The sequence below is a fragment of the Ovis aries genome, chromosome 13 (genome assembly GCF_016772045.2).
Source record: "Ovis aries strain OAR_USU_Benz2616 breed Rambouillet chromosome 13, ARS-UI_Ramb_v3.0, whole genome shotgun sequence".
Lineage (NCBI taxonomy): Eukaryota > Metazoa > Chordata > Mammalia > Artiodactyla > Bovidae > Ovis > Ovis aries.
Genome location: NC_056066.1, coordinates 64968866 through 64994611, shown reverse-complemented (window position 1 = coordinate 64994611; position 25746 = coordinate 64968866). Strand labels below are relative to the sequence as shown.

General features: G+C 40.2%; 2 protein-coding genes across 14 annotated transcripts in view; one reads left to right on the top strand and one right to left on the bottom strand.

Annotated features, from left to right (window-relative positions):
- PHF20 (PHD finger protein 20) overlaps window positions 1–25746 on the bottom strand; it is a 135527-nt gene that overhangs the window by 87352 nt on the left and 22429 nt on the right. For all 13 annotated transcript variants that reach the window (XM_060397750.1, XM_060397753.1, XM_060397751.1 and 10 more), the window contains one exon: window positions 953–1124. In XM_060397750.1, coding sequence (XP_060253733.1) covers window positions 953–1124 — 172 coding nt within the window. The remainder of the gene's footprint in view (window positions 1–952; window positions 1125–25746) is intronic.
- LOC114117623 (ATP synthase membrane subunit K, mitochondrial) lies at window positions 23607–23968 on the top strand. The gene has a single exon (XM_027977140.3). It carries the CDS (start codon window positions 23676–23678, stop codon window positions 23850–23852), a length of 177 nt encoding a protein of 58 aa, XP_027832941.1. The 5' UTR covers window positions 23607–23675; the 3' UTR covers window positions 23853–23968.

The following is a 25746-nucleotide window of genomic DNA, read 5'->3' as shown; positions in this document are numbered from 1 at the left end:
TTGGACACAGCCTTTTCCCATTTAAGGAGTTTTGGACAGGCAAGGCACAGCACTGATGATAATTCTATCTTGTCCCTGAAAGTGCATTTAACAGCCCAGGACCACCAGGGTACACAAAAAGTACATAGCTGGAAGGAGAGAGGCTGTTTCATCTTGAGGCAAACAGCATTCATGCCACCTAATGCCATCTACACTTTTAGAGGGTCTTTGGACAAAGGAGACACTCCTTCACCATTAATATTTCATACTGCTTTCCCAGCACACAGTTTGCATTGATACATTTTGTAGAATAAATACCCAGCAGCCAAACTGGGCAACAGTGAACAATCTTAAACTGGGAGTGGGGAGGAGGGGGAAAGGCTAGCAAGAGTTCAAGTTCCCTGGTCACGGTTAAAGTGGAAAACAGAATCCAGGGCTGAGTCAGCTCCAAAGGCAGCAGGATTTCTACAGATGTCTCAATTCCTGTTTAAAAAACTGAAAACAAATACTTTGTCCTTCATTTTGAAGTCATAAAAGTGCCAGACATAGTGATGAAATTTTAAAAACAGGAATCCAGTCCAGTCAGTTCCAAGATTTTCAAGGGCTTATTTAAAAAAAAAAAAGCTAGCATAATGCTCCACATGGAATGACTGCTTAATGATCAGACAGCAGATGAGCTTCATAAGCAATCTAAAGGGATACAGCGGTACAAAAGAGAGAGATCAAGTCTCCATTTATCATCAGTGCAGTCTCAACCAAATGAGTTTATGAGCTGTCACGACAATCACGTCACACACACAGATGACAACTGAGATTCTTCAACAACCCCAAGAGGCCGTGGAGATCTCAAGGTTGTACTCCAAGCCTAAATAAGGATGGTCCTCAGCTCCTACAGACTTTCACACTAAACATCAAAGACTCAACCCAAGGGTTGAGCCTGCTCATTACTGAACTGCCCGGATTTGTTACTCACAGATGATCCTTCCTCTTCATGCAAGCCCTCTTTCCTCAGCTGTATTTTCTCTAAAGGACGTAAATAAGGACTGTCCCAGCAGAACCACTCATCATAACGATGGTTCCAACGCTTGAAATGGATGAGTACTTTTCCTTCTTCGTAATCAATATCTTCTATGTGAGCTGGATACCTGAGTCAGGAAAGAAAAAAAAAAATTGAAATGCCCTTAATCCACCTAAAATAATAAAAATGATATTTTCCCAAACTTCTTACCAAAGTAGTAGATCTCAAAGTACTAAATAAAGCCTATCATTTAGCAGTTCTCTGTCACTGTGCCAAATCAAAAATCATGGAGGCTAACAGACTTGGGTTCAAATCCCATCCTGGATATTCCTTAAACTGTGATTAAGTTAGCCTTTCAGAGCCTGAGCTCTTTCACGTAAAGCAGAGGAAGGATACACTGTGTTGCAGTATGAGTCAAACAAGACAACATATACACACATCTGAGCACAAGAGAGGCAGGAAGCAAACAATTAACAACTAGATTGTATTTTACAGGTGTCAAAAAATTAAAATGACCGGGCAGCCCAGACTGTGTTAGTCTCAATTTTAAGAATTTTGCAGTCTATGTATTGGAATATCATGCAGTTGTTAAAACAAGAAGATGGCTCTACGTAATGATATGGAAAGCTCTCCCAAGATGAACCATTAAATGAAAAGAGTGAGGTACACAACACTGCGTATGGTAAGTAAACTACTGCTTATTTTTTTTAACAAGACAAAAAAGAATATACGTATTCAAACATGCTTACATATGCCTAAAACACCTGGAAGAACACACAAGAAACTAACGCTGGTTACTTGTGAAACTGTGGTCAGTTCAGTAGATGGGCTCTTTCAATCTCCAATCACTCTTCCTCTAGACTGAGAGGTAAACCAACAACTACATTTGCTTGACTCACTTGAGACTGGCAATCAAGGTCATGGAGATCTGTGGGTTTGGAAGCAACTGTCATGACAAGAGGCAGTACTTCAGTGCAGGACTGCTCAAACCTTTATGCAATGCAAATCATCAGGAAATCTTGTTAAATGCAGAGTCTGATTCAGTAGGTGAAGCTAAGTAAGGCCTTAAAAGCTTTAAACAAGCTGCCAGGTGATACAGACATGCTGGTCTATAGCGGCAAGGAGTTACTGTCTAGTCACTGACTTCTTGAGTGTCAAGCAGCAATGGTGGGGTGGGGGTGGCAGGAGCAGTAGTGACTTCCCAACCTCCAGTTCACACTCCAGGGGTGAGTCCTTCAAATTTAAACTCTAAGGCCAGTCCCCTTGAGTTTCACTCCTCCAAGTTTTCCAACAATTTTCTACGGACCCAATTACTTGTGTTAAATCCTTCTGTGGTTCAAGTACCCAGGATGGTTTCTGTTTCCAGCATATAAACCTGACTGATCCAAGACGGGTACTGGGTATGGGGCAGGGAGGGGCAAAAGTGGGAGGGAGACCCTTTGGCAATACACCTTTTAATACTTTTTCATTTTCCAACTATATAACTGTATTGCTCATTCCAAAAATAAGTATATGAATAAAAATAAAGAAAAACAAATATGCAATTGTTCTCTTAAACACTTCTCAATTGACCAGAATGCTCTTCTACATTGAGAAAGTTAAGATTCTACCAATTTGCATTTTCTCCCTACAACTTGGACTTGCCCCGTTATCTTCCTTTCTTACATCTAACACTCAATACCCCACTGTCCTAATAAGTATGTGCCACCTAAACTAACAGGCCTGCTTCCATTGTGCCCTCTTCAACCCTACACTAGTATCCGCCAAGGCAATTTACTTGGAGTAAACCAAAACACAGGAGGATGCAGATACTGGGCATTCAGTGAACATCCAGGAAATGAATTCCATTCTCCCTATTCTTCCCAAAGGTTGGGTGTCCCATCAATTCTTCAATCCCAAGGCTCGCTGACTCTGGCTACCCACCCCAAGTTCAGTCACTCTCCAGCTTCAGGCCCCAATCACTTTATGGGGTATTTCTCATACAGGACTGACAAGGTATGCTTTTCAAAATTCTTAATTATATTATGAATACATTAACTGCTCCTGAACTATTAATAAAAGGAATAAACAGCCCTGAAACTAGTCTTCCTATTCCAATCCAGCTGACATGCAGCTGCCATAAATACAAGCTATCTTGACAACAGACTAGCTAATCGTAGGAGCTGGGGAACTGAGTAGTACACTGGAAGGAGAGAAAAAAGCTTCCCGAAGTCTATCCCTCCCTGTAAAATGAGGAGAAGGATATGGGTATGTCAGCCTACCACAGATTAGTAAGCCTCCATAACTCAGTCCTATTCAAAGGCCTTTCTTTACTGGTTTACTATCTTGAGCAATCATTAGCAAACAGGTCTTTGGACCAACACACAGAATTAATTTTTCATAGAACCAAATTTATTTAATTTATAGAATTTTCCTTTATACTAAGATCACATTCTTTCTAACTTTTTGGTGCTTAAACATACTTTTCAAATTTAAAAGATGATAACTGTTTTTAATCCTTACTAATATTACACAGTAATACAAAGAAAGTTCTCTGATTTTTAAAGATCTCTAAGAAAAGTGGGGGGCGGGGGGGCAACTCAAGATGCAAAACAGTACTGAATGCACTACCATTCATTTGTGGGAGAGGAGACAGCCAATACATCCATACCTATATTTCACAGGGCTATCTCTGGAAGGATGATCAAGCAACCCGATTTGCCTCTTGGGAGGGGAACTAGATAGTTAAGGAACTGGAGAGGAAGTATGAAACTTATTTATTCAGTGTATATCCTTTTGTTTTGAATGTTGCACCATCAGCATGTATTAAATATAAAAAATATAATTAGATATTTGTTTTAAATGTTCTTATTTGGCAAAATAAGAAGCTGGCACTGCAGGACAACTTCAAATTCTTTTGAATTTGCACTTGGTCAGTGCCTTCTGAAAGTCTGGTAAGTTTGGATCCATAGAATTAACTGCAAAATCCTAGGATAGCAACTCCACTATACACAGATTATGAAAGACCTCAGGGCCCTTGGCCAGCCAAAAGCTACTCCCTTGATCAAAAAACTTCACAGGGCATAGGCAGCTCACTGTCTACAGACTACACAAGTCACTCCAGGTGGATCAAGAATAACCCAGGGGTCAGTAAGTCTTCCTAAGGAGAAGGTGGTTCTCTCTACTTCTCTAAAGTGTGACAAGGATGTAAGTCACTCATACTGAATGGGGAAACCCAACTGCAATCCAGAGAAGAGAGAGGCAGTTATCTTAGGGATCAATCCAGTTAAGACCTGGTGGATCACAATTACACAGCTGCCTTGGACCCAGCTCAGATTCATCTGTCAACAAATCTTATTAAGTGACTCTGATCTGGCCAATTTCAGGTCTCAGAAGATTATAAAATGGATGTGGTTCTGGTTTCTGCCTTATGAAGAACCAGACACAACTAAGTTTTAAAACTACCACATGGATAGACATTTTCCCAAAATGGAAATGTAGATAGTCAAGAGGCACATGAAAAGATGTTCAACATTGCTAATCATCAGGGAAATGCAAACCAACCCACAACAAGCTATTACCTCACACCAGAATGACCATCATCCAGAAGAACACAAATAACAAATGCTGGCAAGGATGTGGAGAAAAGGAGGCCCTTGTACACTGTTGGTGAGAATGTAAATTGTTGCAGCCACTCTAGAAGACAGTACAGAGGTTTCTCAAAATACTAAAAATGGAACTACCACATGACCCGGTAATTCCACTCCTAGGGATATATCTGGAAAAAAAAAAAAAAAACACCCGAAACACTAATTCAAAAAGATACGTGCACCTCAATGTTCATAGCGGTATTATTTAAAATTGCAAGATATGGACGCAACATAAGTGTCTATCAAGAGATGCATGGAGAGAGTTCCCTGGGGGTCCAGTGGTTACAATTCAGACCTTTCACTCCTACGGCCCTGGGTTCAATCCCTCCTCAGGGAACTAAGATCCTATAAGTTAAGACGTGCAGTCAAAAAAAGAAACAAGAAAGAAATATTTATTTTTAAAAAACAGATGAATGGGTAAAGACTATGTGTGCTTGTCAGTATATATGTATAATGAAAAACTGCTGCTGCTAAGTCGCTTCAGTCGTGTTCGACTCTGTGCAACCCCATAGATGGCAGCCCACCAGGCTCCCCCATCCCTGGGATTCTCCAGGCAAGAACACTGGAGTGGGTTGCCATGTCCTTCTCCAATGCATGAAAGTGAAAAGTGAAAGTGAAGTCACTCAGTCGTGTCCGACTCTTAGCAACCCCATGGACTGCAGCCTACCAGGCTCCTCTATCCATGGGATTTTCCAGGCAAGAGTACTGGAGTGGGGTGCCATGTAATGAAAAACTACTCAGCCATAAAAAAAAAAAAAAAGAATAAAATGTTGCCATTTGCAGCCACATAGATACACTTAGAGAGCATTAATGCTAAGTGAAACAGGTCAGACAGACAAACAATGTATGATATTACATGTGGAATCTAAAAAAAGCAACAAAGTAATGAATATAACAAAAAAAAAAGGCAGACTCACAGGTACAGGGAACAAACTAGTGATTATGGGAAGGGCAATGCAGGGATGGGCAGGTAGGAGGCACAGACTACTGGTTGTAAGACAGGCACAAGGATATAGTGTACAACATGGGAAATATAGTCGATATTTTATATACTTTTAAATTTTATTTATTTTATTTTTTAAATATAAATTTATTTATTTTAATTGGAGGTTAATTACTTTACAATATTGTATTGGTTTTGCCATACATCAACATGAATCCACCACAGGTATATACACATGTTCCGCAACCTGAACGCCCGATATTTTATATTATAACAACTGCAAATGGAAAGTAGTAACCTTTAAAAAGTATGTAAATTTTTTTAAAAAATTAAAAAAAAACTACTAGAACCAACAAGGCCCTACTGTATACCACAGAGAACTCTATGCAATATTCTGTGATATTCTATATAAAAAAGGACTCTTAAAAAAAGAGTGAATTATGTATACATATAACTGAGTCACTTTGCTATATACTAATACAGCATTGTAAATCAACTATACTTCAACAAATTTTTTTTAAAAAACTACTAGGTATAATCACATGAAACAGCTGATAAGCAACTGTTCCTTACTGACAAAAATCATAATTTTATTTCATTCAATCTAAAAATTGGAACAACCATAAAGGAAGCTGGAAAGCTGAGGCAAGGCTAACAAAAGAGGCAACGTGAATGGAATCTGTATAGACAGAAAAGGGAAGAGAAAATTTCCAACATGTAACAGCCATGATGAAACTCTAGTTTCCAAACTAACACTGCAGCTGGGAGTCATATTCCTAATGGAAATAATAGCCAGAAAGGAGGAGACATTGAACACCAAACTGAAAAAAAATTAGCTCTAGGGAAGAGAGAGGGATTAGGAATAGTCAAGAGACTTTAGAGGCCAGGAGGAGCTGCCCCATGCCCGAGGCCAGGGGCAACGGCCAGGAGGAGCAACCCCGTGTCCAAGGAGCGGTGGCTGCGCGGGCGCCAGAGGGCCTAGAGGAGCTATTCCACGTTCAAGGTCAGGAGGGGCGGCAGTGAGGAGATACCCCTCGTCCAAGGTAAGCAACAGCAGCTGTGCTTTGCTGGAGCAGCCGTGAAGAGATACCCCACCCCCAAGGTGAGAAACCCAAGTAAGACAGTAGGTGTTGCAGGAGGGCAGACACACTGAAACCATAATCACAGAAAACTAGTTAATCTAATCACACTAGGACCACAGCCTTGTCTACCTCAGTGAAACTAAGCCATGCCCGTGGGGCCACCCAAGACAGGTGGGCATGGTGGAGAGGTCTGACACAGTGTGGTCCACTGCAGAAGGGAATGGCAAACCACTTCAGTATTCTTGCCTTGAGAACCCCATGAACAGTATGAAAAGGCAAAATGATAGAATACCAAAAGAGGAACTTTCCCCAGGTCAGTAGGTGCCCATATGCTACTGGAGATCAGTGGAGAAATAACTCCAGAAAGAATGAAGGGATGGAGCTAAAGCAAAAACAATACCCAGCTGTGGATGTGACTGGTGATAGAAGCAAGGTCCAATGCTGTAAAGAGCAATATTGCATAGGAACCTGGAACGTCAGGTCCATGAATCAAGGCAAATTGGAAGTGGTCAAACAGGAGATGGCAAGGGTGAATGTCAACATTCTAGGTATCAGCGAACTAAAATGGACTGGAATGGGTGAATTTAACTCAGATGACCATTATATCTACTACTGTCGGCAGGAATCCCTTAGAAGAAATGGAGTAGCCATCATGGTCAACAAAAGAGTCTGAAATGCAGTACTTGGATGCACTCTCAAAAATGACAGAATGATCTCTCTTCGTTTCCAAGGCAAACTATTCAATATCACGGTAATCCAAGTCTATGCTCCAACCAGCAACACTGAAAAAGCTGAAGATGAATGGTTCTATGAAGACCTACAAGACCTTTTAGAACTAATTCCCCCAAAAGATGTCCTTTTCATTATAGGGGACTGGAATGCAAATGTAGGAAGTCAAGAAACACCTGGAGTAACAGGCAAATTTGGCCTTGGAATATGGAATGAAGCAGGGCAAAGGTAATAAGAGTTTTGCCAAGAAAATACACTGGTCATAGCAAACACTCTCTTCCAACAACACAAGAGAAGACTCTACACATGGACATTACCAGATGGTCAACACCGAAATCAGATTGATTTATATTCTTTGCAGCCAAAGATGGAGAAGCTCTATACAGTCAACAAAAACAAGACCGGGAGCTGACTGTGGCTCAGATCATGAACTCCTTATTGCCAAATTCAGACTTAAATTGAAGAAAGTAGGGAAAACCACTAGACCATTCAGGTATGACCTAAATCAAATCCCTTATGATTATACAGTGGAAGTGGGAAATAGATTTAAAGGACTAGATCTGATAGGTAAGAGTGCCTGAAGAACTATGGAATGAGGTTCGTGACATTGTACAGGAGACAGGAATCAAGACCATCCCCGTGGAAAAGAAATGCAAAAAAGCAAAATGGCTGTCTGGGGAGGCCTTACAAATAGCTATCAAAAGAAGAGAAGCGAAAAGCAAAGGAGAAAAGGAAAGATGTATGCATCTGAATGCAGAGTTCCAAAGAATAGTAAGAAGAGATAAGAAAGCCTTCTTCAGCGATCAATGCAAAGAAATAGAGGAAAACAACAGAATGGGAAAGACTAGAGATCTCTTCAAGAACATTAGAGACACCAAGGGAACATTTCATGCAAAGATGGGCACAATAAAGGACAGAAATGGTATGGACCTAACAGAAGCAGAAGATATTAAGAAGAGGTGGCAAGAATACACAGAAGAACTATACAAAAAAGATCTTCACGACCAAGATAATCACGAGGGTGTGATCACTCACCTAGAGCCAGACATCCTGGAATGTGAAGTCAAGTAGGCCTTCATCACTATGAACAAAGCTAGTGAAGGTGATAGAATTCCAGTTGAGCTATTTCAAATCCTGAAAGATGATGCTGTGGAAGTGCTGCACTCCATATGCCAGCAAATTTGGAAAACTCAGCAGTGGCCACAGGACTGGAAAAGGTCAGTTGTCATTCCAGTCCCAAAGAAAGGCAATGCCAAAGAATGCTCATACTACCGCACAATTGCACTCATCTCACACGCTAGTAAAGTAATGCTCAAAATTCTCCAAGCCAGGCTTCAGCAATACGTGAACCGTGAACTCCCAGATGTTCAAGCTGGTTTTAGAAAAGGCAGAGGAACCAGAGATCAAATTGCCAGCATCTGCTGGATCACTGAAAAAGCAAGAGAGTTCCAGAAAAACATCTATTTCTGCTTTATTGACTATGCCAAAGCCTTTGACTGTGTGGATCACAAGCAACTGTGGAAAATTCTGAGAGAGATGGGAATACCAGACCACCTGACCTGCCTCTTGAGAAACCTGTATGCAGGTCAGGAAGCAACAGTTAGAACTGGACATGGAACAACAGACTGGTTCCAAATAGGAAAAGGAGTATGTCAAGGCTGTATATTGTCACCCTGCTTATTGAACTTCTATGCAGAGTACATCATGAGAAACACTGGGCTGGAAGAAGCACAAGCTGGAATCAAGATTGCCAGGAGAAATATCAATAACCTCAGATATGCAGATGACACCACCCTTATGGAAGAAAGTGAAGAGGAACTCAAAAGCCTCTTGATGAAAGTGAAAGTAGAGAGTGAAAAAGTTGGCTTAAAGCTCAACATTCAGAAAACGAAGATCATGGCCTCTGGTCCCATCACTTCATGGGAAATAGATGGGGAAACAGTGGAAACAGTGTCAGACTTTATTTCTGGGGTCTCCAAAATCACTACAGATGGTGATTGCAGCCATGAAATTAAAAGACACTTACTCCTTGGAAGGAAAGTTATGACCAACCTAGACAGCATATTCAAAAGGAGAGACGTTACTTTGCCAACTAAGGTCCGTCTAGTCAAGGCTATGGTTTTTCCAGTGGTCACGTATGGGTGTGAGAGTTGGACTGTGAAGAAAGCTGAGTGCCGAAGAATTGATGCTTTTGAACTGTGGTGTTGGAGCAGACTCTTGAGAGTCCCCTGGACTGCAAGGAGATCCAACCAGTCCATTCCGAAGGAGATCAGTCCTGGGATTTCTTTGGCGGGAATGATGTTAAAGCTGAAGCTCCAGTACTTTGGCCACTTCATGCGAAGAGTTGACTCCTTGGAAAAGACTCTGATGCTGGGAGGGATTGGGGGCAGGAGGAGAAGGGGACAATAGAGGATGAGATGGCTGGATGGCGTCACTGACTCGATGGAAGCGAGTCTGAGTAAACTCCGGGAGTTGGTGGCAGGGAGGGAGGCCTGGCATGCTGCAATTCATGGGGCCGCAAAGAGTCGGACACGACTGAGCAAATGAACTGAACTGAACTGAACTGAAGAGACTTTTGCTTGTAGTTTTAATTTTTACAAGAATTTAATCACACAATACCTGTGTAAGCAAAAATAAATACTTTTAAAGTAAAAGTTTTAAAAAATATTTAATGGGCAGGTATCAAACAATAGCTTCATGGTTATTGAATTTATATGCTGCTGGAGAAGGTAATTGGCAACCCACTCCAATATTCTTGCCTGGAGAATTCCAGGGACAGAGGAGCCTGGCTGGCTACAGTCCATGGGGTCACAAAGAGTCAGACACGACTAACTGATTAATACTTTCACTTTGGGACATCCACAAAACAGAATATTATGCAGCTATTAAAAAAAATGAAAACAAACTATGAACTAACAAAGAACGATTTCCAAGTTTTAGAAGGCAAACTATAAAATCACCTTTTGTTGTTTCAAAGAGGAAAATAAGAATATATACTTGCTTGGCTTGTATTAAATAAATAAATACTGGTAGGATGGACAGAAATTAATAAAACTGGTTGCCATTGGGAGTCAAGTGAGTATAGGGTAGAAAAAGAAGTGGATGCAATAATTCTCACTGTATGCTGTCACTGTTCTGACTTTTTGATTCTATTCAATCTCTATCCAATGGATTATCAATTAAAATCCTTTGCATTTCCCAGGCAGACTACCATTATCACATTCAAATTATGATTATACTGTCTCACTTTCAATTCTGATATCTGCCATTTATTTTTCTCATTTATGACACTGGTGTTTCTAAGATGATGTTGAAAATTAGCAGAGATAGTTGACATCCTTCTCTTTAATGAAAATGTCTCCAGTGTTTCATCATTAAAGATTTCTTATTAATGCCTTTAATCAAGTTCATGAAGTTTTTCTCTATGTCTAACTTACTGAGGGTTCATCAAGAATACATTTTGAGAATTTTCAGCCTTTGTCTAGGAGTTTATATAGGTCTCTGCTTTTATTCTACGGAGATAATGAAATAATACATTTCCTAATTTTAAGTTATCATTACCCTGCTTAAAAAAAAAAGTCATATTTGATTGTGTGAATCGTTCATTTAATAAGTATCTCTTTGGTCTTTTTAGCATTTTATTGACTAGTTTTGTGTTTCTTTTATAAGCAGAATTTGCCCAAGTTTCCTCGTATTATGCCATTCCTGCCCAGTTTCATTCAGGCTACACTAACCCCATGGAATGGACTAGAAAGCTTTATTTCATTTTCTGTGAAACTGCCTACTCTGGTGTGTTTTCACAAGATAGTTATTTATCTACCTTTTCCATTATTTTTATGTTACTAGGCTGGTCAAGTTTTCTTGAGTTTATTTTGCCTGTTTAGGCAAAAAAGAGTTTGAATGATCATCGGATACAATTTAGATGTTCAAAATCAGCAGTTTTCCTTTGAAGAAAAGAGCTCAAGATTCAATAAAAACATTTCAACCTAAAGCCACAAACAGTATTTTTAAATGACGAATACAAGCACTAGATTGCTAAGCAGTTTATAGGACAGAAACTATGCCCTATAGGGTCCATTATTCAAACATGCTTTAGTTTGGATTCTAGACAATCTAATAGGTCCTGAAGACACAAAACAAATAACCAAACACCAGGGCTTCCAGGATGGCAAAGGCCCAAAGAGAAGTTTGGTGGGCTCCTTGGAATCCCCAAGTTCTCTGCCCAACTAGAGACCAAAAGCACTCTTGATTTGTGGAGAGAAATAAGCAAAGGAGTATAACTCTAGAATTACCTGGCCTGCCTATACCCCAATAACCAGGGCTAGATGGAAGAGAGGCACTGTCTCTCTGGGGAAAGCCTGGGCTAGACAGTCTGAGTTTCTGCCCACTCTCCCGTATCTCCCTCTAAGACACCTAAACAGATCCTTCTCTTTCCAAAGTACATTTCCTACCACTCACCTTCTAATCTCTTCATTTAGCTTAATCTGCTTCCTCTGTTCACCTTCCCCAGAAGCAGCAATAGAGTCCACTGTAAACTTTTTCATCAGGTATTGGAGGGGGTGGGAAAGAGACTTTAGAGAAGAAGACTTAGCACTTGGGGTGAACCTTAAAAGATGAAGAGAGCTGTTTGCTAAGTGTATAAATTTCTTCCAGAATGTTATATATTAGGCATTCAATAAATGTTCATCAAATGTACTTATAAAATAAGGTTTGATTATGAATACCTAGAGTCACAAAACAGCAACAGGAATATATACACAGACCACAATGAATTACCAAAACAAACCAAGAATATCCATGCTGTAGATGTCAAAGAGACAAACATATCCCAGTACAAAAACTGTCAAATTGGAGGAGATATACGCATAGGTGCTGTGGTCATTATGACTTAAATTAGTTACTAAAAAGCTTTTTTCTGAAGGCCAAAAACTATTAAAAACTCATCTGTCTAAAACTCAATTTGGGGAACACCCTAGTGGTCTAGTGGTTAGGATTAGGTGCTTTCACTGCTAGGGCCTGGGTTCAGTCCCTGGTCAGGAAACTAAGATCCACAAAGCTGCGTGGCACAGTCAAAATAAACACAATAAAATTCAACTTGGAAAAGTCATATAACCTAAACTTCACAGTAACTTAGGTTACTATGGTGTCCTTAAGCAAATGGTAAAACTGGTCACTAAAACAAGAAGCCACAGAAGGCCAGTGCAGCCAATCAAATGTAGAGACAAGGAGAGGGACAAAAATTAGAGAAAGAGAAGTTCACCAATTCCCCTGACATTTCCTGAGTACCCACTCTGGGCCAGGAAGTGTGCCAGGGTTTGGAAATACAGAGCCAAATCTATAAAAACCTGTGATCACAACAGCTTACAGAGGAAGAAAGACAGTGTTACAAGGCATACTGCGCCTTTGATTTCCTCAGACATACACATACCTTCCCACACCGGGTCTATTCACTTCACCTGAATCACTTCCCCTCTGTCCACTCTTCCCAGGCAACAGCCTTACGCCCTGCAGCCTCAGAATCTCTGAATCTATATATCTCTAGTAGCCCCCATCTCTTTCCAATCTATGTCAGTTTCCTGTTTCTTCCTTCATAAATAACATTCACCATCTGTAATTACTTCATTTGTTTCTCTGCTGATTTGCTTACGTTCACGGCCTGCTTTCCTAGGAGATTACAGACACCCGTAAAGACATTTATCTCTCATTCACTACAGTATCCTCAGGAGGAATAAATGTGTATTTCTATATATACAAATAATTGCAATTAAGTATCACAAGTGCAACTATGGAAGACTGTTTAAAGTAGAATAAGGTACTGAAGAACAAAAGGCTAGGTCTAGGGGGAGAGGAAGGAGGGTGAGGAAGAAGGGGTCAAAACAACTAGTGAAAATGAGATACATGACTCAATTCTGAAAGATGAATCAGCATTTTCCAGGTGATCAAGGAGGCAGTGAGGCTGAAAGTTTTCCTGGGAGAAGGTGTAAAATAAGTAAATTAGCACAGCTACAGAAGAAGAGAAGCACAAAAGAAGGTAAGGATGTAAAACACAGGATGCCTTCTCCGACTTAATGTACTAGACACTTTAAAATGGTTAAAACGATAAATTTTATGTGTATTATTTTAACACATACACAGCATTAGGTTCCCCATTCTGGGAGAAGCCAGGTGCCACATCATGAGAACATTTTAGATGCCCCATCTAAATGGAGAGGTTCACACATAGCCACAAGTCTCCCACAAGCAATCAGCACCAACTTAGGGCAAACATAAGACCTCACCCAGAGGCTGCTCCTGAATTCTTGATCCACACACTGAAAGAATAATGGTAGTGTTGTTTTAGGTCACTAAATTTTGAGAAAATTTGTCACTAAGCAACTAACATAGAAGTATTTTGCCCCAATGCTACTAAAAGTGAGATCAATGGATAGTATATAGGTTGGAGGCACTAGTCTCCATGTTTTTTTGCATTTGAGCCACACTGCTTTAAACTACCAGAAAACGCAACCTACCCTGGGGTTCCACCAAGGAAAGGAGAGGAGAGGACCGTTGCAAAGCGAAACCCATACCAAATGAGAGGGACTAATTCTACCTGCACAACCAGAAAGGCAGAGAACAGCCCAGGTCTAACACAGAAATACAACCCTGGCTTTTGAACACAGTATTATGACCTCAAGTCCCAGGAAGGCTTAATGCTCAGAGTCTTGGCTGCTTCTGAGTAAAACTAAGCTGCACACTGTGCAGATGCTTAAATTAGAGCTAGACAGTGCCTGGCAGAAATCTGTCTGGTCCCCCCACATACACACCAAAAATACAAACTGAAGAACGGCTACAGAGGGAAAAAGAGGAACCAAAAAGGATAACAATTTCCCTCTGATTTCCTACTCCCACTACTAGTCAGCATTTCCTCACGTGGCTATTCATAATCAATGTGAGCAGTTTCTAGGGGCTATATATGGCCTCTACATATATCTCACAGGATTTTTACCACCATCCCATGCTGCTGCTGCTGCTAAGTCGCTTCAGTCGTGTCCGACTCTGTGCGACCCCATAGACAGCATGAGGACTTATGGAATTGTTAGGATCACTGCACCTTTCTTACATGTGTGGGAATGGAAGCTCAAAGAGAGTGACTAGGTGGAGGTGTAACAGAGATCACTGTCCAGATCACCTCACTAAACCTAGTGAAGAGACTTCTGCTCTTAATTTGACTTCACATACAAATATCCTTGTATTAACATAGGTCCACAGAGGTGCCTTTTGTGTTACCTACCTAATGGCCTACCTGGTGGTAGCTGATAATTTGCCTGAACTTTGCCCCAGCGGTTGTCAGGCTGCTTCCAGATTCTTCCCTGTATATACAGCCTTTCTGCAAACATACAACAATCATTTACTTCAAGAATCAGAGTATGCTACTCTATTCCTGGCTCAGGGCACATACCAGAAGCAAATGACTCTTATGCACAAAAGTAACATTCTAAGCCATCTCCAGCCTTTGTGGAGAGGAGACGGGGATGGAAATCATATTCAGGGTAAAACAAAGAGCTGACTATTAAACTACAGAAAAATTGTACTATTTTGGATGTCTTCTCTCTTTCCCTATCCCTTCCCCACTTTCATTCTTCAACATCTGAAAATCTAACATTCTTCAACATCTAACTCTGAAAATGTCTTGAATTCATCTCTCCTCTCTGTGCCGATCCTTTCCCACAATTGAACAGTCAGCTCTTGTTGCTGTTTTTCAGTCGCTAAGTTGTGTCTGACTCTTTGCAACCCCTAGACCACAGCATACCAGGCTTCCCTGTGCTTCACCATCTCCCGGAGTTTGCTCAAATTCATATCCATTTGTTGATGATGCCATCCAACCATCTCATCCTCTGTCGCCTCCTTCTCCTGCCCTCAATTTGACCCAGCATCAGAGTCTTACCCAATGAGTCAGCTCTTTCCATCAGGTGGCCAAAGTATTGGAGCTTCACCTTCAGCATCAGTCCTTTCAATGAATGAATATTCAGGGTGGGTTTCCTTTAGGATTGACTGGTTTGATCTCCTTGCTGTTCAAGGGACTCTCAAGAGACATCTCAGCACCACAGTTCAAAAGCATCAATCTTTGGCACTCAGCCTTCTTCATGGTCCAACTCTCACATCCATACATGACTAATAGAGAAACTATAATTTTGACTAGATGGATCTTTGTCAGCTAAGTCATGTCTCTGCTTTTTAATATGCTGTCTAGGTATGTCATAGCTTTCCTTCCAAGGAGCACACGTCTTTTAATTTCACGGCTGCAGTCACCGTCTGCTTGTTTTTTGAAGCCCAAGAAAATAAAGTCTGTCACTGTTTCCATTTTTCCCCACCTATGAAATGACGGGACTGGATGTCATGATCTTAGTTTTCTCAATGTTGAGTTTTAAGCCAGCTTCTCCAGTATATGCCTACACTACACCAGTATGCCTAAGTAACTGCTACACTCTTCTGTCAGTCCTGGCAAAGGGCCAGATATAGAGACACTCAATAAATGTTTGGTGACTGAATAAACACCACCACTTTTCTGTTCCTCCAAGGGACTGGACATGTCTCTCTCCTGCTTAAAATCTTGCCCAAACTCCCACCACTCCTGATCTGTTCCTCTCCAGACTCTGAGAACATACCATGTTCTGTGAACCCTAAATACTTCTGTTCACATTGTCCTTTCTGCCTGCTCTCACACTTCACTGTCATTCTGGAAATCTTATCCTTTAATCTCACTTCCTTGTAGATACCCTTAACTCCCTGGCCCCTCTTGTCCTCCGTCACACCTGCCTGGATAAACCCCAACTGTGGGACAACCCACTCCGGTATTCTTGCCTGGAGAATCCCATGGATAGAGAAGCCTGGTGGGCTACAGTCCCTGTGGCCGCAAAGAGTTGGACACGAACAGAGAGTTAGCACACACACATGCAGGTCCTTCGGATTCTCCACATTTTCCACCCTGCACCCAGGCAGCTGATTATGCTAGAGAATACACACATGCTGATGGGTCTCGCTTTAAATGCACACCCACAGAAAGTAGTTCCTCTAGGAGTGAGGGGACTCTGTGACTGGATATGGGAAAAACAGTCTTCTAAAGAGCCCAGAATGTCTCTGTCTTAATCTGGGTAGTTACACATGTATATACATTAATAAATGTTCATCAGAATACACAGTTAAGGGGCATCCCTGATAGTCTAGTGGTTAAGAATCCATCTGCCGATGGAGGGGACACAGGTTGGAACTCTGGTCTGGGAAGATTCCACATGTTGAGGAGCAACTGAGTCCATGCACCACAACTACTGAGACTGTGCTCTAGAAGCCGGAAGCCACAGCTACTGAGCCCATGTGCTGCAATTACCAAAGCCTGCGCCCTAGAGCCTACGCGCCACAAGAAAAGCCACCCCAGGGAGAAGCCTGAGCACTGCAACTAGAAAAAGCCAGCTCAGCAACAAAGACCCCATTTTAGCCTAAATAAATAAATAAAATTTAGGAAGAAAAGAAACTAAGCAAATCCATGTAATGAAAAAAAAGATTTTTCAACTTTAACAAATATAGCACCCTGGTGCAGATGTTGACAGTGGGGAAGACTGTAGGTGTGAGGGCAAGAGACAGGGACTCTCTATACTTTCTGCTCAGTTTTGCTATGAACCTAAAACTGTTCTGAAATATAAAAAAAAATTTAATCCCCTATACTCACTGCCAACTCTCAGATTTCTACCTCTAACCCAGGGCTCACATCTAGATGCTTGACTTTTATTCAACCATCTGCTCAACGTCTCCACTTGGTGATGAAAAAGGAATCCCGTATTTTAAATGTCTAAAATCAAACAGCCGGTTTTCCCCATTTCAGCAAATATTCTATCAGTACTTTGACCAAAAGTTCTTGGAGTCCTCCTTGATTCTCCTCTGTCTCTCAAAACATCATCAGCAAATCTATTGGCTATACCTTTGAAAAATGCCCAGACTCTGATCCCTTCTCATCATCTCCACCTTTTTAGTTCAAGCAACTATCACCTTAAATTCGACTGCTACAAAAGACTCCTAGGGTTCTCCCTATTTCTCCCCATGCCTGCCTACTATTACAGGCATATTACACACAATAACCACAGCCACTTTTAATAACCAAAATCAAATAATGTCACTTTACTGTTTAAAATCTTTCAATGACTTCCTATTACATTTACAATCAAGTCCAAAACCCCACCTCTGGCCCATCCAGCCCCTGCTGAGAGGTGGGGGTTCATCTTCTACCTCTGGCCCCCTTCTCTCGATTCTCCATCGACTGTCTGAACGTGCCCAGTATGCTGTGGCTTGGCTGCCTCCACCTGGAACCCTCTTCCCCTGGATATCCCTCGCTCTCTTCAGATTTCTGCTCAAATGCTTCCTCGTCAGACAGACGTTCCCTGAGCATTCTCTACACTGAAAAGCTCCCATCATAGACATACCACGTCACTCTCTGTCCACTTACCAATACTTATTCCTCTTCATCTATCACCACCTAGTCTTCATGGAATCGATCTCTTTATTTATGATCTATCTACCTCCACTGGAAGGTCACTTCCTGAAGATCAGGGTCTATGTCTGGCCTAATCACCACTCTTCTCCAGCATCTAGCACTGTATAAATGATTTGGCATCAGTCGTCTTTTGGAACTCTTCTAAAATTCCTACACACAAAATTAATTGTTGTCTCCCAGGGATTTGTACATGAACTCTGTACAGAGTAAATGTCACCCCATAATATAATTAATTTCAGGAACTTGACTCTGTATCCTAGGTACAGGACACCGAATGGGGAATAAAAGCCACACCTTGCCAAGCTCAGAAGCCAGACTATCTGGATTCATATCCCAAATCCATTACTTATCAGTTGTGCAACTTTGGGCAACTTTCTCAATTGCCGTGCCTCTGTTTCCTCACATATAAAATGGTAATAATAAAATTATACACTTCATTGTATTGTGAGGATTAAATGGGGTATAGAACTAGGGTTAGGGTTTAGACTTGTGCCTAACAGAGTAAATCACTCATTAAATATGAAATATTAGCAAAGATATCAGGATGACAGGACACAATTAACAATCCTTGGCCAGCAATGCTATAGCCAAAGCCAAATACTTCACTGGCCTTAAACTTCTTGAGGGCCCTACTAGCTGAAGGGAATGATTTCTCTTTATTCCATAGTGCCTAGTATAATGCCTCAATACACGTATGTGGAAAGCTCAGAACTGAGGTAACTTTTTTTTAAAAAAGATGGCACAAGAAGTGAAGAGGCATGAACCAGGAACCCAGACTTGATCAGTGCAAATAATCCTAATGAAAAAGAAATAGAAAAGAAAGAGAGTTAAGGACATTATGTAACTCAGATTCTGAAATCCTTTGTACAAGAAATGGAAGGAGGCCATGATCAACTTAAATGGAAACAAGGTGGTGGAAACATGCCAAAGAGTCAGGAAAGCAACAGACAGAGGAGCTTTTTTCACTGTGTTCAGAGCAAGAACAGGGAAGGCCAAGCCTACTGTTCAGGACAGATGGTGCGCTCCCACCAGATGACAGGAAGAAGGCAGAAGGCATCAGAAAAAGCAGTTTCCATTCCATCCACCAAGTATCACTACTAGGAAACTGCAGCCTCTCATCCATTAGACAGTCAGCGCATCGATGCAATGGCGGAAGTGAGAGGGCAGGCAGAATTACTCCATCTACAGAGCAGAAGATGGATATGTGGGAAGTTCACCCCACAGTGGTAGGTCTAAAATTAGAAGGCAGATTCTTATCAATAGTCTATAGTCTGTTTGGTGAGATAAACTGCTTTGAGAACTAATGATCTCCCTGGAAAATCTAAATCTATATTTTACAAATGCCTGTCTCTGAGAAAACAGGCTTCCTTGATAGCTCAGTTGGTAAAGAATCTGCCTGCAATGCAGGAGACCCCAGTTGGATTCCTGGGTCAGGAAGATCTGCTGGAGAAGGGATAAGCTACCCACTCCAGTATTCTTGGGCTTCCCTTGTGGCTCAGTTGGTAAAGAATTTACCTGCAATGCGGGAGACCTGGGTTCGATCCCTAGATTGGGAAGATCTCCTGGAGAAGGGAAAGGCCATCCACTCCAGTATTCTGGCCTGGAGAATTCCATGGACTGGATAGTCCATGGGGTCACAAAGAGTCAGACACAACTGAGCAACTTTCACTTTCACTGAGAAAACAGAAATCCTATTTCTGAGGGAATTACCTGGCAGTTCAGTGGTTAGGACTCTGCACTTTCAATGACAAAGGGCCCAAGTTCAATCCCTGATCAGGGAACTAAGATTCCACTAACTGTACAGCATAGCCCACCCCACCCCCCCACAAAAAAAGGGGAAAAAAAATCCTAATTCCATGATTTTGGAGGGATCTTGTAATTTAAGAAAAGCTGGGTTGAGTGTTTTAATAATAAATTCTGGAAAGGTACACAAAACACTGTCATCAAACAAAACTGGATCAAGAGGTCTCAGTTTCAGCAGTGATTACTTCTAACCCTGGGTAAGTCATTCTTTCTCTGAGCTTCAGTTCCCAATGGACTTGCTATGGGGTAGTAAATGAGATGGCCCATGTAAAGTAAATGGCATCATACCCGATACACAGAAAATCTCTGATAAACATTCGCTGTCATTGTTACTGTTACTAGTTTAACAGAAATAGAAAATGTGCAGTTAACAAAGGCAAGAAAAGGGTTTACAAAGGTGAACCCTTAAACAGGGTTCTGTTTAAGCAATACAGACAAAATTAATCAATACAGACCTTTTATAGAAGCATTAATCCAGAAAGACCACTCAAAGTCACATTTCTGCCTCCATTACACTTCTGTCACGTGTTTTGAAAGTAACTCTTCTCATCCCCCCCGCTATTTCTTTTTTTCTTTTTTTGCAACTAGTAGCCAATCTAGGAAATAGGGAAGAACACACACAGAAAAAATATCACCAGAGAAAGGAATCACCTGGGAGATATGGCCAAGCTTTGGAGTCAGATCAACAGGGTTTCAAATCCCAGGTCTACCACTCACCAGCTCTGAAATTTGGGACAGGGACTTTTGCCTCTGTGAGCCTCAGTTTCTTCCCTCATTTATAAAATTGAAACAATAAAGAACCTCATAGCTTGTTGAGAAATCTTAATGGAGACACTGCATATAGAGAGCCTGGCAGTCAGTCCTTTTCCTAGTTGCTATCTAATTCTATAACACTAAAAAACATTTTCTCAAGGGAATCCTCATACACGGTGGAAATGCAAATTAGTATAGCCACTATGGAAAACAGTATAGAGGCTTCTCAAAACTCTAAAAAGAGAGCTACCATATGATCCAATAATCCCATTCCAGGGTGGGATTGGAAAAATATTCAGAAAAAACAAAAACTTTAATTCAAAAAGATACATACACCTCAATGTTCACACCAGTACTATTTATTAAGACAATAGCCAAGACATGGAAACAACAAAAATGCCCATCAACAATTGGCTTAAGAAGGTATGGTATAAACATATATAATGGAATATTACTTAGCCATTAAAAAGAATGAAATATGACATTTGCAGTGATACAGATGGACCTAGAGAAGATCATGTTTAGTAAAGTAAAACAGAGAAAGACAAATACTACACACTATATGTGGAATATAAAAAACAATATAAATGAATCTATAAACGAAATAGAAACAGACTCACAAACATAGAAAACTTACGGTTACCAAAGAGAAGGGAGGGGACAAACTAGGTGTGTGGGATTAAAAGAAACAAACTACTGTACATAAGATAGATAAGCCACAGGATTTACTGTTTAGTACAAAGAATTTTTATATCTTGTCACAACCTATAACAGAATATAATTCAGAAAAAACTGAATCACTATTGTGAACAAACTATGCTACAATTAAAACATTTTTTCTCTCAAATTTAAGATGTAAGCAATCTAAACAACCTAGGAAAATATTCTCCTAAAATCATCTGGAGCTCAGTTCACAAATTTTATTGAGCATCTATTATATGCCAGGTTCAATTTTGAGGCAATGGAAACATATGAGAACAGAACAGATAGCCCACCTGTGGCTGCCTTGAAAATACACGCTTCACATCCTCAGCAAGTGCTAATAACTGACCCCAGCTATAGCAGCTTGACCCTCGTCACCACCTCTGCTCCATCGCCACACTTCTCTGGGGCTGTCCCCAGCCAATGGCTGAGTGAGCAGGGATATATGGAGACAAGACTCTTTTGACAGCACCTTTGACTTGAGGACTCACCGTCTCCGTTGTCAAAACCTTCTGAGTACTACTGCACGGCATTCTAGGACTTCCTATCATCTTCCTTTCTCCTTTCCAGGGATCAGACTCACAAGATAGTCCATAGCTCTCTCAGTCTCTTCACCTCACTCCCCATTTCTCCCACTTACAGTTTCCAAATAAATCAACTGCACTGTTTCTCGGAAACCAGTCCTAACACCCTATTCCTTACTGAGTTGGCATTCTAGTGAGGAAGACAGTAAACAAAATAATCAAATCAAATAAGTACAGACTGGCAAAGGTGTAGCAGAGAGAAGTCTTTGAAGTACTCTGTTTCCTATTAGTTCTGATGCTTACAAGAATCCATACATGAGTTAAAACTCATTGGCATATACACCAAAAAAAGGGAAATTTTACTGTATGCACACAAAAAATTTCAATGTAAAAATAAAATTATACTGTAAGAGTATTGAGAAGGAACTCACATTATTTAATTTAGAGTCCTATTTAATTTGTAACAAATTAAATATAATTTATCCTGGGGGGAAGGGTACATAATTTTTTAATATACTTATTTATTTGGCCATGCCAGGTCTTAGTTGTAACATGAGAGCTCTTGGTTGTGGCATATGGGATCTAATTCCCTGACCAGGGAAAGAACCTGGGCCCTCTGCATTGGGAGCTCAGAATCTTAACCAATGGACCACCAGGGAAGTCCCCATAATTTTTTTAAATGTCAGGAAAATCTTAAATTTCACTCAGATTTTAATACAAGTATTGTAACTTTAAACTATTTTGTGTGTAACACAGAATAAAGCAAATGGGTTAATATATTAGTGTGATTAGAAACAAAGACTTTTAATAAAAAAGAAAGGCAAAATTGTAAAAATTACAAAATGTTCCATTTAAATTAGAAATATAAAGATGAACTCACAGGGACTTCCCTGGTGGTCCAGTGGTTAAGACTCTATGCTCCCAATGCAGGGGGCATGGGTTTGACTGGTCTGGGAACCAAGATTCTGCATGCCACGTGATGTGGCCAAAAAATAAAAATGAACTCATAATGTTTCAAAACAACTATTTCTTAGCTCCAACCACTAAAAAAAGTCTTAAAAGCAATGACATTTTAGCAGCAATAAACAAACCCAGTGCCCAACTTAGAACTTAAGTTCTAAGTACCACTTCTAACTAAAAGAAACCAGGTCTCCTTGGAGAAATGGACAGGTCTTGGGAGCAGGACAGGTGAAATAAATCTGGGGCTTCCAGTAATGCCAGAAAAGGAATACTCAAAGACTAACAGGAGTGTATCAAAAGATCAAAGAAGCTCATTTAAACAGTCTGTCACTGACCAAGTTTGGGAACATTTTAGCACAAAAGAAAATAATGAATGTAACCGACTACAACAGCACGCTGAATAATCTCAGTCCTTAGTGATCTTTAAAAAGGGATAAAGAAAAAAAAATGCTCTTCTTACAAAAAAACATCAGCTATAACAATAAAACACTGCATGAGAGAGGTGAAAAAAATCACTATTCTTCCACTTCTGGTATAATAATTGATTGAAGTAAGGATTATCAATGAATGCTAAAAGGTATAGGGAAACACTTAAGACATATTCCAAGGTACCCCCACAAATTACTTAGTTCTCTGACAGGGAAAAATACACTTTTAAGATGGTGGGAAACGGCAGACATTACTTTATCCAAGTGATAGACTGGAACAGAGAGTGGGATGACACAGCTTTATGCGTCCCCTGATGGGAGGCGACAGGAAGCACACAGCACTACCAGTCGACCATTCTGCAACACAATGTTTAACCTGAAGCCTAAACCTAACGTCTAGTTTATAGGAAATAGAGAATACAAGAAACAAGTTAAACTCGCTGTGAGAAAACAATGTGACCAACTCAGAAAGTGGAATATTCTACAAAATAAATGTTGCTTAAAAATAATGCCATGAGGGTGTCTTCCGACGGGAGCGAGGGGCAGCAGCGTATGGTGAAGGACACAGGCCGTGGAGTTTGAACCCCTTGAAAGATTGAAATCATGGCAGGTCCAGAAGCTGATGCCCAGTTCCATTTCACTGGTATCAAAAAATATTTCAACTCTTACACTCTCACAGGGAGAATGAATTGTGTGCTGGCCACATACGGAAGTATTGCTTTGATAGTCTTATACTTCAAGTTAAGGTCTAAAAAAACTCCAGCTGTGAAAGCAACATAAACAGATTCTGAACTGTACATTATCTGTTAAGTTCCCATGCCTGAAGAAGCTAATGTCAACTCATCATGTGATACTCAATTTGTACAATAAATTATGAACCTGGAAAAAAATAATAATAATAATGCCATGAAAGGCAAAGAGTAGGGGAGGGGAGAAGGATTATCATGGAATAAAAGTAACTAAAGAGACATAAATCTGAATAGGTTCTGGATGTTAGATATTATGAAATTATTGCTAATTGTACAATTAGTTACATTACAATAAGTATATAAAGTACGCTGGGTACATATATTAACAATTGGTGAATACAGGTGGAAGGCATAGTGTTCATTGCACTATTTTCTGAACTTTTGATTATGTTTAAAATCCCTTCATAATAAAAAGCTGAAACTCGGGGCTTCCCTGGTGATCCCATGGTTAAAACTCTGTGCAATTTCCAGTAAAACTGAAAATGTGTTTATCATATTACTTAACAAATTCACTGGAGTAGGGCTTCTCAGACTGACTGCAGTACATTGTAAAATCAGTAGATTGTACAATAAATTAATGGTTCACAACCAGCAGTTTTGTGTGTGTATTAGGAAACAGAGTATATTGCATGTATTTAGGTTAAGGACTGTCTCACAAAAGTTTTGCTTCTTTTAAATTTATATTGTGTATACGGCAAGTACTACACTGTCTTTCTTTAAAATATTTCTTATACTAGATTATGGTCAAAAAGTTTGAAAGCCATTACCCAAGAAATATCCATGCACATGTGCACAAAGAGATATTATAGAAATGTTCAGGGTGGCACTGTGTATAAAGGGAAGAACTAGAATCTAAATGTCCATCAGTACAAGACTAAATTAACAAAATTCATGCAGTGGAACTCTATACAGAAATGAGGACAAATATCTATGCCAATACAGGTAAATCACAAAAACACGAAATACAGAAAAGAAACAAACAATATGAGAACACTTACATGAATTTTTTAAAAACACCCAAAGTGATGCTAACTAGCATTATTTATGGATACATACACTAAAAATGTAAATCATGGGAAGGACAGCACTAACTACAGGATGCTGGCTGCCTCTAAGGAAGGCAAGAGTGGAATTGAATTGGAAAGGGCATAAAAGATACTACCATTACACCAGGAACATTTCATGTCCTTTATTTTTTAAAATATAAATAAAACAAAAGTGTTAAAATTCAGTAATTCTGAGTGACAAGTACACAGATTATCTTATGGTTAGCTGTACTTTTGAACATTTTCAATATTTTAATTTTTTCTCCAAATCTAAAAAGAATTCTTTCTCTTGATTAAGCTGCCTTAAAAATTACTGAGGGAAACCAAAAAAGGGAAATAACTACAGAAACAAGCAGGTGTTCAAAGGGTCTAATTCTTATATCGAATCTCCCAGCCCCAAAAGGCAGCAGAGACATATTTTATCCCATTTCCCCTGCTTCTCTTCCCACCTTCTCCTTCTAAATACCAGGGGCTGGTCAGCCTGTCTGTTTTGACACTCAAAAGCACTACAGTCTTCCTTATGAAAACTCACAGAAAGGTCTGAATTTTGAAATCCTCACTTTCACTTTAAGCATAAACAAAAGACTAAACTCTAGGATATCCTCAACAACAACCACCACTTTACAGTTTACAAGGCCTTTCCCCACACATCCTGTTATTCGATTCTCAGAAAAACTCTTGTTGAGGTCGGTATTACTAATACCCACATTTACAGATGAAGCTGATGCTCAGAGTGGCTAATTACCAACCAGAGGTCATGAGTCAATGACAAAGTCGGGACTACAACCTCTCAGTTTCTGTACCTAATCATCCCTATGATGTGATGACTAAGTTTCAACTGTACAACAACACACCCAGAAAACAGGAGGGGTTGTTTGC